Source organism: Salvia splendens, chromosome 1 (assembly GCF_004379255.2).
Source record: "Salvia splendens isolate huo1 chromosome 1, SspV2, whole genome shotgun sequence".
NCBI lineage: Eukaryota > Viridiplantae > Streptophyta > Magnoliopsida > Lamiales > Lamiaceae > Salvia > Salvia splendens.
The window spans coordinates 23,881,260-23,901,627 of record NC_056032.1 but is presented as its reverse complement, the minus strand read 5'-3'; the positions used below and the strand labels follow the sequence as shown (position 1 = coordinate 23,901,627).

Genomic DNA, 20,368 nt, shown 5'->3' with positions numbered 1-20,368 from the left:
TCTTTAGATCGACACGGGGACTACGACAAGGCGACCCGATATCCCCAGCACTGTTCGTGATTGCTGCGGACTATCTATCGCGTGCCTTGGACAAGCTCATACTTGGCCAAAAGGAGATGATTTTCAAAACCTCCAGGAGATGCATCGAGGTCAGCCACCTAGCGTATGCAGACAATATCATTATATTCACACAAGCGGCGGCGACCCCCCTGCGACGACTTCGAACCTGTCTCGAACACTATGAAAAAGCCTCGGGTCAACAAGTCAGCCTGGCCAAGAGCAATTTCTATATTGCCGAAGCTCATGAGCAATGGGCAACCTCGATCCAAGTAGAAGGGGGCTTCACTAAAGGAGAATTCCCTTTCCTTTATTTAGGTGTTCCCATCTATTGTGGGGCTAAGCGCACGGACATGTTCCTCTTCCTCCGGGAAAAGATTGCAAGACGAGTTTCAGGTTGGAAATACATGATGGCTAAATATTGTTTCAACTCCACACCTCTTACCTTTAGGGCACCGAGCAGGAGCAGCCCTACGTGGAGAAGGCTCTCTTGAGCATGGACGCTTGCACAACCACACATGCGGTGGTTAGTGGGTCAAGGAAATATCTATTTTTGGGACGACATATGGCTTGGTAACGTCCCACTTTGGGAGCTCAGCCTTGATGAACGGGGCAGACCTACCACCCGGGTCTCGGACTATATTAGAAATAGCAACTGGGATGAACCCAAGCTCCAACTCCTCCATGATCAGGCCGGCATCCCACAGCACATTTTGATTGCATCCTCAACACACCGATCCTCCAAGGTGACCAGGATATCCCAAGGTGGACTCTCTCTAAGCACGGGGAATTCACGGTAGCTTCGACGTGGGACACAATCCGAGGGCACCATCCGATCATTCAGGGACTGGCCGATGTGTGGAAGGCGGGACTAACTACGTCTATATCCATCTTCATTTGGAGGCTACTCTCCAACCGTGTGCCCGTCGACACAAAGCTACAGTGGCGCGAGATTGAGCTAGCATCCAAGTGCCAATGCTGCCCCAACCGACTGGGTATTGAGTCTCTCCAGCACCTCTTCATTCAGGGGTATGGAGCTCGTAGAGTATGGAGTGAGTTTGACGCTTGGTTCCCAGGCTCTTCCCCTCGCCTCCAAATCAATGACACAATCCCTACGAGAATAGAAGTGTGGGCGCGAAGGTGCCAACAGCCGAACATGAAACATCTCAGCCGAACCACCCCTTACCTCATCTTGTGGTTCATTTGGGCGGAGAGAAACAGGAGCCGCCACCAAGGCACGCAGTTCAAACCACATAATGTGGCATGGCAGGTTCATATGTTCATCCGGAATTCTATGGTCAATGGAAGTATGAAGCCGAAGCATTGGAAGGGAGTTAGGCTTGGAGTTAGCTTCCCTCAACAAGCGGAAGCAACCAGACCGCAACCACTAGCCATGGCGATCAAATGGAACCCCCCTCCCCCCCGACCAAACGTGCATTAAACTCAACACGGACGGGTCCTTCATGGAAGCAACCAACAAAGCAGGGGGAGGAGGAATCATACGGGATCATTCGGGCAAGATGCTTGTAGCCTTTTGTACGCCCCTGGATGCACACTCGGCCCTGGAGGCTGAGCTAATGGCCATGATCCTAGGCCTGGACATTGCCAAGGACTTCGGATTACCAATTTGGCTCGAATCAGATGCCGAGCAAGCAATCAAATTGATCAATGGAACGGGTTGGGGGCCGGCATGTGTTAGGCAAGCCGTGGCGAAATTGAGCCTGCTCAAGCGTCAACTCAAATTTCGAGCCACGTTCATACACCGGGAGGGAAACAAAGCGGCGGATCTCTTTGCTCGAAAGGGCCTAGAGCAAGACACTGACCTAAGAATGCAAAACAATTCAGCATCGAGAGATCTCTTGGACCTCGTCCGACGGGATGCAATGGGAGTCCACCACATTAGGGACCTCGAAGGAGACGGACACTAGAGATGGCAAAGAGAAAGTTGGGAAACCATAGCACCTTGTTTTGTTTGATTATCTTTTGTAAGGAGTATGATGAGGTCCGACCCATGTGGGTTCGGACCGCATACTACTCTAGGTTTTGTTATGGCGCATCACTTTCAGGTGCGGCCAATCTTTGTAATCATCTTTCCTTGGAATATAGGGATGAGGGACCCACGAACCCTCCACCATAGAGGTGTTTAAATAAATAAATAAAAAGGATGCCAAATTGGGGGTATGGGGCTATTTGGTGCTTTCACATGGAAACACTTGAATGCTAAGCACATTTTAATACAATTCCAAGAAGTGGCTGATTATACTAAGGTGCTAAATGGCCGCAATGGGAATCCGAATTGGCTTATTGATATACATCCGATGAGGGTGTTCAAGTGGGCGCCGGACTTTGATACTTTTTTCGAGTCACCGATTGTTGCCGTATGGTGTAACATCATGGGAATCCCGGTGCATCTCTTTGAGGAATCTGCCCTCATGGCGATCGGCAAGCTCCTAAGCAAGCCATTACAAGCCGATCATGCCACAATTAACCAATCCCGACTCTCCTTTGCTAGGATATGCGTTGAGATTGACATCTCTACGCCCCCTACGGAAGAGATTATTCTCAATATCTTAGGTAAAGAATCAAGGCACAAAGTGGCATGCGATCGTATACCTTTGTTTTGTGCCAATTGTAAGCATGTTGGGCACACCATTGATAAGTGTCATGCTTTGGGAAGGAAGGAACGTGATGGTAGTAAGAACCACCGAACGCCAACAAAGACGCACTACTCGAGCAATGTCTCCAAGATCATTCGCCGAGAATGGCGTCCAAAGGTGGATACTTAGGCCGGTACTTCAACGAGTTATGAGCATAGAAACAAGGATAAAGAATGTGCCAACCAAGAGAAGCACAAGGAAGGTACAATGGATGTTTTTTTGTCGGCCCCAAGAGCAGCAAATCGAAACCAACCAAGTGTGGACAAGGATGGGTTCCAAGTGGTGTCGAGGAAGAGGAAAGGCAAGGTGCACGAGGGAGATTTGATTACCAAAGGCCACCACATTGATGATTGGCGTTTGAAGGAGAACGTTGCTACGGTGACGTTTGGGAGTGGTAATTCGGATGCGAATGAGCCGGGTATTAGCTCAATGAATGTCTCTTGTGGGCTCCCCAGCCAGGAGATGGAGGGTTTCATCGAGGACCTTGTCCCAGGAGGAACCGTCCCATGCGGAGGTATTCCTATTGTGGGTCTCAATTAGGAAATGGTCTTAGGTTTTGGTTTTGCAAAGATCGCATCATTGTAATTGTAAAAGGGTTGTTAAGAGTATTTAGATGACCACTCTAGCTGATAGGGAGGCCAGGCCCTCGTTGTACTCTAATAGGTCTTTGCGAGTCGTCACTTTTGGGCGGCTCAGTGTTTTATTTGTTCGTTGCAATGGTCTTGGCAATGCACAGGTGTGGGTCTGCCTTAACCCTCCACCCTCGTGGTGTTTAAAAAAAAAAAAGGATGCCAAATCTTCAAAACAATATAATGCTACTAATTCCAAATCATGAACATAATAAGAAACTCTATATACTCGTGATTGTCATGACACATAAGTAGTAAACTTTCCATTTTGCATCAAAAGATAACCAAATTCTTGTTGCAAAGCATTACTGTAGATAACATAAGATCATGTACGTATGGAAATTGTCAATATAGGTGACATAGTCAATCGATGATTCAACTAATCAAAACTGTTTTGACATGCTTCACTCCATATAAGAGAAGAACTCTTCCGTAATAACATCTTCATCAATTCAACCATTTTTTTAAACACCCAATGGGCGGAGGGTTAAGGCGAACCCACACCTGTGCATTACCAAAACCAATTGATGCAACCAAACATGCACCGAGTCGCCCAAAAGTGATGACTCGCCAAGGCATGACAAATTAGAGTACAACGAGGGCATCCCTAACAACTAGGGTGGTCATCTATATACTCTCAAAATCCTATTACAATTTGATGCAGCCTTTGCATCCCCAAAACCTTTGTCCATCACCTAGTTAAGGCCCGCAATAGGATGCCTCCGCAATGGACACACCCTCCTGGATCCAGGTCCTCGATGAGGCCATCTATTTCCCGGTTGGGTGGCCCACATGCGACATTCATGGAGCTAAAACTCGAGTCAATTGTACCCGATTTAACACTCCCAAACGTCATCGTAGCAACATTCTCCTTCAAATGCCAATCATCAACGTGTGGAGCCTTGGTGTGCATAACTCCCTCATGTACCTTTCCCTTCCTCTTCCTCGACACCAATTGGAAGCCATCCTCGTCCACACTTGGTTGCCTCCTACTAGCCACTCTTGGCTTTGACGGTCCCGCACTCGAAATACCCTCAGTGTTCTCCACGTGGTTGTTACAATCTTTAACCTTCTCCAAATGTCCAGAGGTCGATGCAGCGCCAGACCAAGCCACCGCCTTTGGGCGCCACTCACGTCGGATGGTCTTGGCGGTATGGCTCGCGTGGTTCTCCTTGGATGTTGCTCGGCGATCCTTGTCTCTACCCCGAGCCTTCCTTCCCGCTGCATGGCAATCCTCTTCCTCATGCCCAACATGTTTGCAATTAGCGCAAAACAATGGAATACGGTCCCATGCCACTTTGTACCTTGAATCTTTGCCTCGGATATTAAGGATGATCTCTTCCGTCGGGGAAGTAGAGATGTCAATCTCTACACAAATCCTCGCGAATGAGAGCCGACTTTGATGGATTGTGGCATGGTCGGCTTGTAGCGGCTTGCCTAGAAGTTTACCGATTGCCATGAGAGCCGATTCCTCAAAGAGATGCGCCGGGATTCCCATGATGTTACACCAAACGGCAACAACCGGTGACTCGAAGAATGTATCAAAGTCCGGCGCCCACTTGAACACCCTCATCGGGTGGATATCGACATACCAATTGGGGTTCCCATTGGGGCCATTTAAGACCTTAGCGTAGTCGGCCATCGCTTGGAATTAAATTAAAATGTGCTTAGCGTTCAAGTATTTCCAAGTGAAAGAACCCACTAACCCCAAACCTCCAAGGCTCCTTTGAATTTGGGAGGAAGATGGGAGCGAGTTTGGGAGGAAGAGGGAGCGAGTGTGAGAACTTTCCAACGACGGCTAGCCCTGACTTCTCCGAGAGGACATTCGTTTCAGAATCAGAGAAGGTAAGGGATGGTGTGCCTTCCAAGCATCTGACCTTCCCCACGGCCTTAATCTTGGTGTCATCCAAGGGGATTGGCTCGGCCTTAAGGGGCTTGTACGAGGCTGATTCTCCTTCCCCGCTCCCCGACCCCCCTTGGTGGTGGAGAATTTTCGCCACCTTTCAAGCTCCCACCGGCGGCCCCATGTTTTCCGGCGGCTGAGCGGCGGGAGGCCGGTCCCCCTTGTTTTCACCATGGCCGATTGGTAGGGGATGAGGGTGTGTGGCACATGGAGTAGAATTTGAATTCAAATTGCCACTTACCAAAAGAGAGCCAACACTTCCTTCCCCATGCAAAGTAAGCTTTGTCTTTTCCCTCATTTGTGAGTCACATGCATCCAACTCCTTACATGTCACCCCCACATCAAGACAAGGAATCACATGGACCCTTGTACCTTCCACGTGCTGATGGTTGACCAGCACCCTCTCCTTGGGTGTTACATCATCGTTCCGGCTGGCCGGCGCCGGCGAAGTTCCGGCTACCCCCTCATAATCAGGTTCCTCCAAATCACCCGTTGGCGCTCTTCCCTCCTTAGCCATTTGAGCTAATGCGTTCAGCATCTCCCCAACACAAGCATGTTCAACATCCGGAGACCTCCTCCCTTCACCATGACGTTCGGCGACAAGGTTGTCCGCCAATTCAAAAATCATCCTCTTCTTAGCCCTACTCACCTCCGAGCCCATTTCAAGGCTGGCACGCTTGAGGGCTTGCCGTGATTTCACCGGATATGGGGTTCCTATCCTCTTTGTTTTTGGCTGGTCCAACGTTGAGAAGGTCCATTCCGGCGTAGAGAGGGTGCGCGACGCATGGATAACGCCTGTGGCCTCCTCCTCCGGCACCTCGCCACCGGCCTTCACCATTGAGGCAGGTGCGAGCGCATATCACCACCGACCGAGCAAAGTGAGCCTTGGCCGAGAGACCACGCACGTTCCCTCGGCTGACCCATCGGCGGGGAGGCCAGCTAGATTACCGTCGACGTTAGAAAATCTAGAGAGAGAAGTTAGAGAGAAGGGAGAGCGTTTTCTGACAATTTCTATGATAAGCAGTGCCGGGCGCGTGGACGGACTTCATCAATTCAACCATAATCGAGAATCATTTTCAGTTGACAAATACTTCAGTATTCTGTATATCCATTTCTATTCTTCAACCTGATACCATGTGTCCCAATAATACCACATGATCTAGCTAGACTCACAGTTACCCAACCTTGCAATAAGTTGTTTATCTCGCAAAACTTGTAATAGTGACTGCAAGTGATTAACATATTCATCTATACTTCTTGAAATATACTAGTAAGTCAATAAAAATAATCACTAAGTGATATAGGAATGGTTGAGAGACTTTGTTCATCAATGTCATAAATAATTGTAGGTGCAATAGTTAATTTGAAAGGCATAACCAAAACTCATAATGGTCGTATCTAGTTTAAAATGGTGTCTCTGCAATATTCTCTTTAGCTATCTTCAACTGATGGTATCTTGATCGAAAATCAGTACTCGAAAACAGTTGCATACCTTGAAATTGATCAAATAAATGTGTTTGATGCCTTTATTAATTAAATGGGGTATGACACCACAAGCACTACAAGATGTAGATCCTAGTGTCTTTTTAAACAATGATATGGTTGAAATACTACGCAAGGCTATACTACATGAAGGATGTGAAGGATGCGTTTTTAAACCAATAACTGATCTAGTTGTTACGGATATGACAGAATGTACATGTGATGATAATCCTATTCGTAGAGAACTGGTAAAGGAGTTTCATCAAACACAGGAATCTACTAGTCCAGAAGTGAAAAGAAAAAATAGAATTTTACCTATAGTAATATCCATGACTGTATCATTACTTCTTTTGTAACATTCAATGAACCCTTTGTCAATCAACATGTACAGGCCTTTCTAAACCAATAATATGCATTAGTAAGTATGGGAAATTAGACTCTCCTTGTCTGAAAGTAGAGAGTGATGCCCTATAGGAGCAAGAAAACGGATGCGCTAACGCGCAAAGGCTTTCGCGCTAGTGCGCTCCTCCGTTGCTTGTTGTAGGGCACGATCGCTATAGAGTGGAACGCTAAAGCCAGAACATAATTTATAATTATATAAAATATTCATTTATCTATTAAATAAAATTCTCGTGAATCGAAACTCTCTATTTATTCGACTATACTAATTGATCGTAACACTAAATATATCCTCTATGACACAAACTTAATATCTATGTAGTAAAAATGACAATTTAATATGCAATGACAATATAATATGATAATATGCAAAATAATGCATGTTTCGGGTTAGGGATGTCACACAGCCGGTTGTTAGCCTCGGTGTGGTCATGGTCGACCGATTGACGACGGTGGATTGGCCTTGGAATCGCCTGGTTCGCTTCTTCACGACGTCATGCTGGCCTTGCAAGAACGCACTGCACCACTCAGTTTATGAATTCGTCGTCGGAATCGCTACCAGAAGACATTGATTAATGTACTAGAGAGAGAAAATATATTGAAATAAAATGAGAGAAGATAAGTTGTTGGTGTGGGAAATGTAAAGAATGGGAGGTGTTATTTATAGTGGAAGAAATGGAATAAAAAAAATTAAAATCAAAACAAAAAAAGAGGGAGGCCGATGATCGGCCCATCCTCCACAATGGATGACCGATCATCGCCTCATTTCAACGGCCAAGGCTGATATGAGGGAGGCTTTGGAAGGCCCTCTCACTGCAATGGTTGGCCGATGAGGCCGATGGGGAAGGCCCTCCCATCGGCCAACCATTGCTAATGCTCCATTGCCAAATATCTCATATTCAGTCTACTCTGAAACAGCCTTTAAATCTCAATTCATCTACCTATAAAAACAAAATACAGTACATTGGTAACTCCAGCTGTAGAAACGAATTGAAAAAATAAATTAATGCAATATAAATATGCTTTGAGAGCGTACAAGTTCTAACAGACAATGGACAAAAATTTTGATCAATTTACGATAAATATATGACACACACTGTAGCTTTCTTATCTTTCTCTCTCTAAAAGATAATCACAGACAAGAAGAAGTCCATCGAAATTCTGAGAAGCGGATATCAGCAGTTAATTCCACACTCTTCGACCTTTGGGCCAGTGACTCTAGTAGTGAAGGGATCAACTCTGACCCACAGCAATGAGAAGATCGAAGCAAGAAGAATCGACCACACCACGACAATGGTGGGAGTACGGTTCTGCCGCCCCATTAGACCTTTGAGGAAGGGGTAGAGATGAACGATCACCCAGAAGGCAAAGAACAATTTCCCAAACAACGGTCCCCAAGATTGGTACCCGCTGTTGATTGCATAGGAAATTCCAGCAACAACTCCGACCAAGTTTACAATGAGAAGAGTAGTTGGAGGAATCAGAAGAGTTGTCCATTTAAACATGTAAAGCTCAGTGAAATCTCCTTCTTCGTCTCCAGCTTTGGACGTGACAGTGAAATTTGTATCTATTCCAGCAAGAACTTTGAGCAGACCTTGGAAAACAGCAAACAGATGAGCTGAGACACCTCCAATGACCCAGAACTGCTCGTTCCTCCACCATTCGTCAATTCCAACACCACTCCACCTCATCTCCAGTATACCAGTGGCAAAGATGGAGAGAAAGAGGGAAAGAAACCAGATACTCGCAAGGTTACTTATCTGTAAATCAAAATATATAGTTTAAAACTTGTTTCTCAGCTTCCACAAGAGATGTAGAATTTATGAGGACATACCTGTGGGATGATGAATTTCCCAGTAAGCAAACAGACAGCTGGCAATGTACAATATAATAGCAGAGGAATGGAAGTGATCGGGTAAATCGTGGTGTTAACATATGCAAATCTCTCTAGCCATTTTAGCCTTCCTTTATATCCATACCATATTGGACAATGCCTGCTAAACAGAATCTCCACGGATCCTAAGGCCCATCTAAGCACTTGATTCAATCGATCAGAAAGATTAATTGGAGCTGATCCCTTGAAGGCCGCCCTTGGAGGCATACAGTAAATTGATCGCCAGCCCCGTGCATGCATTTTAAATCCTGTAAGAATATCTTCTGTGACAGAACCATAGATCCATCCTATCTGCATACATGAGGGAAAAATTAGTCTCACAAGAAGTTCTAGTGGACAAGAACTAATTTTAGAAGAAAATATCATTTAATACAAGTAAGCATTTGATGCACATGAAATAAATATCGACAATAACATTGAAGAGTCAGAGTAAAGCTATCATTATATTAATAGAAGCAATATCAAAAAGTCCAAGTCCTAAGTTAGATTGTGTGGCGTGTGGATATCGTTAGGTTATAACCGTACAAAAGGCATCGGGCTATTTCATTGTTTTAGTAACTAGATATATATCGAAAGACACTGCAATAGTTATATGACAGGTAGCCTTTTTTATCGCATAACTACATCATCGAGCTCGAGGTTTTAATTTTTTCACGACAATACCCCCGTTAACTTCAGCTTTAATAATTACTAAATTGTCTTTGGAAGAGCCCATAGTGTAACTAGCATTTGCTGCTGCAGAATAAACTAATTTGAAAATGGGATAACATGCTTTATAGGGCATCAGTAAGGCACACAGTACACAGAATCTAATCCAACACGTACCTCAGTTCCCCATTCCGACTTATCTTCATACCCACAGCTAATGACATGAATAGCCTCTTTCAGGAGAGTCTCTGGTGTTGCAGACTGAGGCACACCACCATTCTCCATCAGGGTAGATGCAACAAAAACAGCTGACTGACCGAATCTTTTCTCCAAGCTCATCTGGGACATGAGCAATGACTTTTCATCATCGAATCCAGCACCTTGTTCAATCAACAAAAGGGGATATAACAAATTGAGTTAAACTTGAAATTTTCATGATGTCAGCAATTTCTGTGTCCTTGCCATGCAAGAACCACTATCTAAAGCAGAATCATCACGGTAATAATTTTAAGTATTTAAGTATCAAGGGGGGAAAGGTGAACTATGTGCATAAACAGTAGAACAGCAACATCCCTTTTCAAGCAAATAATCCATATGAGCTTAGAGGATAAATGAGCAGTGACAATTTTTGAGTTATTAGTTTCAAGGAGAGCATACCTTCAACACCCTCCTCTATATCCTCCAAGCTGAAGATTGGAACAGTAGGATCAGCATGCTTGCTAGATTTCTTCTTATCTGAACCTTTCTTACTTGACATGGAACTTTTCTTTCTAGATCCACCAAAGCAGGAAGAAAGCAACCGAGCCTTCTTATTCTTAGGCTTGTGAGGAGGCTCATAACCATACAAAGCTGTTCTGTTGAAGACACATCCAGTGCCCACATATACAGGGCCTTGAATACCATCCAAACCTCTCAAGTTAATCTGGTGAGCGAAAAAGGAACATTTCAAATGAGTTAGATAGGTAACCGAAAACAAAACTTGTATCAAATGGATTATAAGGACTGTAATGACTAGAAACACTTGAAACTCACATCAAAGAAGACAGTGTTACGGTTGGCATATCGATCGCTCCTGTCTATACCATCGAATCTCTGTGGAAATTGAACATAGCAAACATATTTCCCAAGATTTGGATCCATCAAAAAGCACATTGCTTCACGCAACGCCTTGCTGTTATTAATGTAATGATCACAATCGAGATTCAACAAGAAAGGTCCATTTGTAAGAACTGCTGACACACGAACCTGCAAGTATAATACATAATTATGCCAAAAATACATCATGGTAAATTAAATGCTCAATTGCAGCACGGTGAACTAAATGTTCAATTGCAGCATGGAAAACTAAATGTTCAAAAATACATCATTTGACTACTTACAAGTGCATTCATGGCACCAGCTTTCTTGTGATGCTGGAAACCAGGACGCTTCTCTCGAGAAACATATACTAATCGAGGAAGCTCATTACCATCACTGTCAAGACCACCACTTTGGCCTAAGAAAACCTGTGAACAAGATATATGAGGAACTTTACATAAATGCAACGGAGTACATGTTTGTCGAGGGAAAACATACATAACATGCCTCTTGCTTTAAAACCAAATAAATAGGAACATGTAAACAGTTAAAAATGTATGGTCTTTGCATATCAAATGAGCATGCCTATACTGTACAAAGAAACATTGACACTTGACAAGATAGAACCTCCAGTTATCTTCTTACCTGGATCATTCCAGGGTGATCCCTTGTATTATTTCCAGGCCAAGGTGTACCATCTTGCATGACCCAACCTTCTTCAGGAACTTTCTGAGCCTTGGATACGAGAGCGTTGATACGAATTTTAAATTCTTCATATTCTCTCTATAGTACAAATGCAGAGAAGAGAAATAAGACGCTTGACCAAATGTGAAGGTAAATTCTAGTAAAACAAAATTTTCACCTTCATAGCCCGACGGTCTTTCACAAAAGATGGCTGAACTTTATCTCTTAAGTAGTCAATCTTCTGAGCAAAGTACCATTCGGGAGCCCGTGGCTCAATACTGTACTTTTTGCAGAAAGGAACCCATTTCCTTGCAAATTCTGATGTTTCTGATAGAGCTTCAAACGTCAACATGGCAGACCCATCATCAGACACATAACAAGAAACCTTGTCCACCGGATAGTCTACCGCAAGAATGGACAAAACAGTATTAGCTGTAACGAGAGGAGGCTCCTTCAGAGGATCAACAGTACTGACAAATATGTCAACAGAAGCTAGTTGTGATGGCTCTCCTTCACGGTCATATCTGTTACACAATACATATTATTAACATAGTTTTCAAAACCAGACAGGAAAAGTAATTTCCAGTGAGGACAAAAGAGTGTGTTTGTGGGAACATAAGAGCTAAATATATAAGGGCTTAGCGGAATAAATGTAGCAGAACCAAACAAAGGCACTGCCCTATCTACGTACTATATACGCAAAACTTTTAGCAGGGAGGAACATATAATGAAGCCAATGTGTGAAATTTCTCACCTCAGAGCAAGCCTGTCAAGATACGTTTCACGGTTTACAGGAAGCCATTTTGGGAACTGATCCAGAATCCAGGATATAGCAAACCAAATCTCACAAATCACAGAAATCAGCCACAATGGATATGCATTGGGTACAGGGTTCGTTATTCTATAGTGCAAGAAAATACATAGAATAACCAGCCGCAATACAATAACCATCCTGTAAGGGTTTATCCTTGAAGACGGAATAGAAACCTTCCTTGATAGGGGCTGTCGGGCTTCATCATTCCTACACCAAGAAGAGAAGTATCAGGATAATTGACTTTCATGCAACAAAAACATAGTGTGTCATTTTTTGCTGCCACATGATAGCAAGATATGGTGTTCTACGAATTTCATAATGTCTGGATATAAAATAATAAACTTACAGCAGAGAGTCATCGACAAGAATATCAGTGCTCGCATCAATATCTCCCACTCCTCTTTCTGAAGGGGGGTGGCTAGTAGTCATAGGAATAGCAGGCTTTTCCTGCTTCATTTTCCAGCCATCCACTCTTTCTTTCCAGGCAACATTGCCTAAGCCTGGAGATCCAAACTCCCTCACTGGATCCACAATCCTGGCTACAAATGGAAGAAGAAAGATATTAAGTAAAGAATATGAAATACTGACAGAACAAATGAAATGCCACGATTTATTGAAGAAATTGAAACAAAGTAAAGTTTACGTTTTCCACTGCCTCCAGGAGGAGGAGATGCCATTGAAAGGCGCCCGGGTGATGCAGCAGATAGTTCCCCAGAGATCTGCAAAACAAAGAGAAAGTTGGTATGCCATAATTCATGATTGCACAATTTAACAGTAGACTACAGTGATCCAAAAGCATCCAAACTTACATCTGTTCCATTCGTAAGCAATGGAATGTGGTTTTGAGGGACTTCCTTGTCATACTTTGGTGCATTAAGACTTTCTCCATGATTAACTCGCCAGCTCAACATTCGCTCTGAAATTTTCTGCTTGTCACTTTGAGTTTCAGAGTAATGGATATCATCAACATCATCAGAAACACCATCCTCTTCACTATCACCTTGAATTGCAGGACTCCCTGTTTAAAAGTGTCAAAACTCATTTTCACAAAAAAGATTTAAGCTGTTATGGAAATAAAAATTTTCAGTGTTTCATAAGTCACTAATAATTATGTCTTAAAGTAAAACCAGCCATGTCTTTTGGGCTTCTATTTGCTGAAACAGCATTAATTTTACCAAAAACAATTTAACCTGAATAATGGTCATCCATACAAGTAGAGCTTTCAGTGTTTCAATTACTTTAGGAACATATTTGTATGTTTAGGCATAATACTATACATTACAGCTAGATAACTAATAACAGTCATATATAGTGATTTTCTTAATGCTATAATCATTACATTATACAACAATAAACATAATAATACTCAAACTTGATGTGACACCACCAAACACTGAAATCTTTTACGACATTCGAGTTAGAACCTGCACGTTCTAAAACATTAAGATGTCCCCTCTAAAAATGAAACGAAACGCATATTTATTACTAAACCATTCCAGGAATACAGCTTTCCATTACAGTTTTAAATTACTAACATATAAATAACAAGTAATTGCAGAAACCACAATACCAATCCCATTATTTCATCTACTGTTGGGTCATAGCATGTGGAATCTTTCAAGACCTATGGCCCTTCCCAACATAGTTTTCACATAAGTTGCAAATCCCCTCGGAGTTCACTGGTCAATATTCTAGTTATAACAGCTGTTTTTCCGAACATGATCAATTAAAACTTTGTAGTTAATTATATATATACCTGACCTGATTTTAGGGGGAATAGATTTATTACAATTAAAAAAAAATAAAAAATAAAAACCTTTGACAGCCTTGAAGATGTTTAGCAATTTGTGCAACTCAATATAGTTTTATATAAAAAAGTTATGTTGCAACAAATTTAGTAATATGCGATGAAACTCTTATTGTTTCCTCCATCTGATCCATTCTTAATTGAAAGAGGATAGGAAAGGACACTTTTTGTTAGCACTTACTATACCTTTATGCCTCTTGTATCTGGTTTTACACTGAGGGCAAGACTGATTTCCATCCTTCCTCTCATATTCATAGCAAGGCCTGCAAACTGGAAACGCACAGACATCGCATGCAGCAAATGGCTCATGATCGGCAGTCAAACCAACATCATCCCCACAGATCTGACAAACCTGGCTGCCAATGGTCTTCAAAGTCTCCCCCTAGCAACCGAAGGCAGTAAATAAGTTAAAAATGGAACATAGTATTCCCAACAAACAAAATCACACTAAAAAATTACAAGCATATGAGAAGATAGAAAACCTAATCACGCATTCAATATTGATCAACAACCCCATACCAACCTTGACTTCTGCTTCAGGTTCCATTGTCAGTTAGCCTCAGTGAAGAGCGACGGATCAAAATCAGCCAATTGCAAAGCTTCACTCTGAATTTAACATCTGAAAAAGTGCAAAACGGTGTGTCTCAATCCCTCGGAACTCGTCATTTCACAGATTAGATCTACACCGAGAAAACTAACAACAAAAACTGCCGACACTCAGATTCAGCACGTTTATTGCTAATCCATTTGACTCTCAACTCAATTAAATAATCAAAATTACTTGCAATTAAAATTAAGTAGTAAATCATAAAAATAACTGAAACATCTAGTGAAACGCTAATTCTCCTCGCATTCCTGGTTAATGCAAAAAGCAGAAGCTCACCGCGCAATCCAAACGATTCCAAAGCTCAACTCGAATCAAGAGAAACAGATCGAGACCGCAGCCGATCCAAATGCAAAGCAGAGCGAGTAGAAACAGTAGCTATTCTCTCTTCCGCTTTTTTACAAGAGAGAGAAAGATGATACAAAGGTCCGTTTGTGTGTAGCTGTTAATGAGTGTATCAATTATTATAATTGTCGTTATATTAGAAATGGGTCACTCACCTTTAAAAGGCCTCAGGGAAGGGTTATCCACACTTATATAGATTAGAAGGGATCTTCACCAAGTCGATGTGGGACAGAATTTAGAGAATTTAACACGCCCCTTCACATGTGGGCTGGAAAGAACATCGGTCTTCCATCACGTGGGTAGGCAATGCAAGAGAAACCATCATCGATGTGGACCGAAAAGGACATCGGTCTTCCACTCGTGAGGGATCTTCACCAAGTCAATGTGAGACAGAATTTAGAGAATTTAACACGCCCCCTCACGTGTGGGCCGGAAAGAACATCGGTCTTCCATCACGTGGGTAGGCAATGCAAGAGAAACCATCATCGATGGGCCGGAAAGGACATCGGTCTTCCACTCGTGACGGATCTTCACCAAGTCGATGTGGGACAGAATTTAGAGAATTTAACACGCCCCCTCACGTGTGGGCCGGAAGGACATCAGTCTTCCATCACGTACCCTTAAAAGGCCTCATAAGGGGAGGGTTATCCACACTTATATAGATTAGAAGGGATCTTCACCAAGTCGATGTGGGACATAATTTAGAGAATTTAACACTCCCCCTCACGTGTGGGCCGGAAAGAACATCGATCTTCCATCACGTGGGTAGGCAATGCAAGAGAAACCATCATCGATGTGGGCCGGAAAGGACATCGGTCTTCCACTCATGAGAGATCTTCACCAAGTCGATGTGGGACAGAATTTAGAGAATTTAACACGCCCCCTCACGTGTGGGCCGGAAAGGACATCGGTCTTCCATCACGTGGGTAGGCAATGCAAGAGAAACCATCATCGATGGGCCGGAAAGGACATCGGTCTTCCACTCGTGAGGGATCTTCACCAAGTCGATGTGGGACAGAATTTAACATGCCCCCTCACGTGTGGGCCGGAAAGGACATCAGTCTTCCATCACGTGGGTAGGCAATGCAAGAGAAACCATCATCGATGTAGGCCGGAAAGGACATCGGTCTTCCACTCGTGAGGTAGATAAGAGATAAAGAGAAAACCATCATCGACTTGGGCCCGCTCTGATACCATATTAGAAATGAGCCACTCATCCCTTAAAAGGCCTCATAAGGGAAAGGGTTATCCACACTTATATAGATTAGAAGGGATTTTCACCAAGTCGAGGTGAGACAGAATTTAGAGAATTTAACACGTTATAAATAAATGTATAAAAATGGCGTGGAAGGGAAGAATACGACAGGCCAGCAGCTGTGCTAATCTATTTCTTGACAGAAAATGAGGAGAGAGAAGCAGTTCATTTATAAATTACAGCACCGACACTCATCAGAGCAATGGTACTTTGCGTTTCAAATGCTTGTACACTTCTAAATGGTCTGCCCCTATTTTTATTAATAATACTATGGACTTCAAAATTATGAGTGTGACTTCTCAACTAACGCTCCATACCACATATATAAAGATATTTGGGACGGAATGTATATAATTCCCCATTTATAAAAAGGAGTCTTGTTTTTTATTGTAGTTTTTGGGACGGAATGTATATAATTCCCCATCTATAAAAAGGAGTCTTGTTTTTTATTGTAGTTTTTATGTGAATAAGAGTTTCGATTCATTTTTATTATTAATTATAACAGGGTCTCACATTTCATTTAATACTAATATATACGAACGAGACTCATATTTCACCCATTTTTTCACTCATTTTTCTTATTATTTCTTAAAATCTGTGTCACTAAGAAATCAGACTCCTAATAGCAGATGGATAGAGTAGCTAGTAAGAAAAAAATATTAGAATATATTAGTGGAGGATGAGACTTACCTAACTAAAAAGACAGAAGTTTTGAAAAATAGAAATGAATTATTTTTATGGGACAAACAAAATTAGAAAGAATTTCTATTTTTATACCATATTTTTTTATGTAACATCATTTCCTAATCGCTGTTGTATATTAGAGCTTTCGTTAGTCTCCTTGAGTTTGGTGAAATATTTACACTTTTTTTTTGTTTTCATGGAGTGCTATTTGACTGGTTATTTGCAAAAAAAAGGTCACGGTATGACTTGATTTTAATTTTTGATGTGTTTTATAAATTAAATATTCTCTTCGTTCTATTGAAATGACACACTTTTTTTATCTCAATGACTCATTACTAAAAATAGAAATATCTATCTATCTACTTTATTGTCTCTCTTACTCAACTCTCACTATTTTACACATAAAATAAAGTTGCATAAATTTTTGTGCCGCCCAAGGAAGGGGTCATCTTCCTTGGATCGGAGGTAAAGAGCCCTTTTGACTTCGCACGGGTTTTAAGAAATTATTTAACTTTGCGAAAAAAAAAAGTAAAGGGAGAAAGTGAGTGGAATGTGAGACTCATTTAAAGTATTAGTTTTATATTGGATTATGAGTGTAAAAGTTGGTGGGATGTAGGGTCCGCATACTAAAAGTGGAATAAAGTAAATGGTTCTATAAATCGTGGACAAACCAAAATGGCAAAAAGGTTCTTTAAAGTTGGTAGTAATTATGAATAACTTACTTCATCTGTCCCACTTAAGATGTTTACCTTTCATTTAAGTTGTCTTACTCAAGGTACTCCCTCCGTCCCATAATAGATGGCATAGTTGGAGAATAGCACGAGATTTTAGATGATGTTGTTTTGTGTATTAGGTGGATAGAGAAAATAGTATATTTATATTAATGTAAGAGGGAGTTTTTTCCATTAAAGGAAATATGACATCTTTTGTGGGACAAACTAAAAAGAAAAGTGTGACATCTATATTATGGGACGGGGGGAGTACCATTGTCACGCCCGCATTTTCTAAAGATAGAAAACACGGTGGATCGCGACTATGGAAGGATTAAAGAAGCGGGAAAGAAAGGGGAAAACAACACAATTCGACCATAGTTCGAAATAAATGGGAATAGCTCGAATAAAATCTGAGTATCTCAACAAACAACAACTCAAAAAGAACACTATCTCAACAATACCAGAACTCAAAAGAAAAACAACTGCTCAGCGGAAGCATTTCAAGAGTAGAATAATGCTATGTATGAAGAAACAACATATTCTGAACATTTGATAGACATTCTTCACTTTTATGCTCAACACCCAACGCGCTCGTCACCGCTCAACCTGCACATAATGAAAACACATGCACGGCTGAGTACTTGGTGCACTCGGTGGACTTATGCCGAAAACATTTTATATAGAAATATTTATCATGTCATTAATGAGTGACCTCGGGGTTTTTACTTTGAAAGGGTCCGAGTGACTAAAACATTTCACCAACATTAACATCACCATCAACCTCAACCTCAACCTCAACATCATCAACATCACCATACCATATCTGAACATACATGACAAGGAATGTGGCCACATTCCAAGTCACTAGACCGGCCAACTCGAAAGATAGCGCATGATCTACGGGGTGTACACTAGCCTGAGTAGGGACTCACTCCCTATTCAAACCCGAATTCGATTAAACATACATGGCAAAAGTCACTTCAGATAGGTCCCATAGCAACACAAAAATATGGCATGACAAATATATTTTGCACAATTTAAAAATAAACATACTTAGGACATAGTCCTTATTTAATAAGAAAGCCCACCTCGTTCGCTTATCTCCTCAAATTAACTTTTTGTTCTGACCTCAAAGGACGTGCACAAAATTCACCCTTTTCAAAAGAACAAGATATGCCATTATTAGACTTTGCAAATATAAAACTTATTTAAAATAATGCATGCGTCCTATATGGTGTTCATTTTATCCATGCTCATCCTTAGCATAACTTTGTAAGGCCCTCGTGTCTTAATTAAAACGGAGATTTAATAAATTTCGTTAAGCAGCCCAACGGTCAAACAAGAAATAAGCTCGCTGCCCAAAAAGTTAAACTAGATCATCAATATATATTAAATCCTTAGCCCAACAAAACTACACCAGCCCAAGACTAATTCCCTTTCCCTTCATTTCAGTTCCACACTGCTCGAGACTAACAAATATTCCCATCAAATGAGCTCAAAATCTAAAAGGGAACTCACCCATTCCATTTCCTTGTGCTCAACAATGAAGTAAATGCTCCAACAATGATTAAATTAGTCCCATTCCTAGAAGAAAGGAATGCTCGATCAATGCATCTTCATTCTCTCTCAGTTCTCAAATACTACTTCTCACCACTAATGCTATCTCTCTTCTCTCTTCCTTTCGGTCCCTCATCTGTCTCTGTCGCCCTTGTTAAGAATGGAAAGGAAGACCAAATGAGAATCAAATCAGGAATCAAATCGAATCAGGATCAAAGTAATTGTAATTTATTTTATTCCTAATTATCGTAGTTACCTTGTATAGGGATGTACAAACTCTATTTAAAGAGTAGTATACTATGGAATAAAATACACAGAAATTACAGCCAAACAATATTACATGCTCTCCTTCTTTTCTCTTAACCTAAAATGGCGTCTGTACCATTCAAGATGGTATCAGAGCGGGGTGAGACTCAGAGTAGTCTCATCACTGTCTCAGACCAATCTCGAACCTTCTAACTAAAACCCGACAGATCCTGTCAAAACCAGAAAAATGTCAGATAACAGAGCAGTTTGCTCGAATGTTTGCAGAGTTTATGCGCCATAGTTTGGCACAAACTCAACAAGTGATACATACAAATCCACCACCACCTAAACCAGAAGAATACAGAATCGATTCAACGCCAATATTCCTCGGGTTCAAGTTGAACGGCGACAACTACCCGTTGTGGGCGAGGATTATAAAGAAATCGATCAATAGCAGGGGGATGGTTTCTCACATCACTAGAGTGCCAACCCCTGCGCTAGAAACTGATCCAGACTTCATCAGATGGCAGCGAGCAGACAACCTTGTGTTCACATGGTTGATCCAGAACATAGAACAAAAAATTGTAAATCGAGTGTCTCAACACCCGACGGCGAAGAAGGTCTGGGATTTCCTATCAATCACATATGCTAGTGGCAGTGATACAATACATGTGTACGACCTGTACAGAAGGGTGATTACAGTAAAGCAGAAGGACGAGTCTCTGGAGGAAGTATGGGCTACCCTCAAAGACATATGGGTGTCCATAGATCAGAAAAAACCAAATCGGATGATCTAGCCATCAGATATCGGAATGCATGATGAAGACGTATAAGAACAAAGATTATACCAATTTATAGTTTCCTTAAGCGAGAGATACGAAATGACAAAGAGAGAGATACTTAGGAGCAAACC

The 20,368-nt window shown here is 41.9% G+C and overlaps 1 protein-coding gene across 1 annotated transcript; it reads right to left on the bottom strand.

Annotated features, from left to right (window-relative positions):
* Positions 1 to 8,107: 8,107 nt before the first annotated feature.
* On the bottom strand, positions 8,108 to 15,102 carry LOC121745493 (cellulose synthase A catalytic subunit 3 [UDP-forming]-like). Its single transcript, XM_042139430.1, has 15 exons — positions 14,935 to 15,102; positions 14,575 to 14,670; positions 14,238 to 14,433; positions 13,054 to 13,262; positions 12,888 to 12,963; positions 12,591 to 12,783; positions 12,185 to 12,451; positions 11,609 to 11,954; positions 11,392 to 11,529; positions 11,049 to 11,174; positions 10,702 to 10,914; positions 10,327 to 10,591; positions 9,847 to 10,049; positions 8,962 to 9,312; positions 8,108 to 8,887 (listed from the first exon to the last, which is right to left on the bottom strand). Exons 2-15 carry the CDS (start codon positions 14,596 to 14,598, stop codon positions 8,303 to 8,305), a joined length of 3,192 nt encoding a protein of 1,063 aa, XP_041995364.1. The 5' UTR covers positions 14,599 to 14,670; positions 14,935 to 15,102; the 3' UTR covers positions 8,108 to 8,302.
* Between the last annotated feature and the right edge of the window lie 5,266 nt (positions 15,103 to 20,368).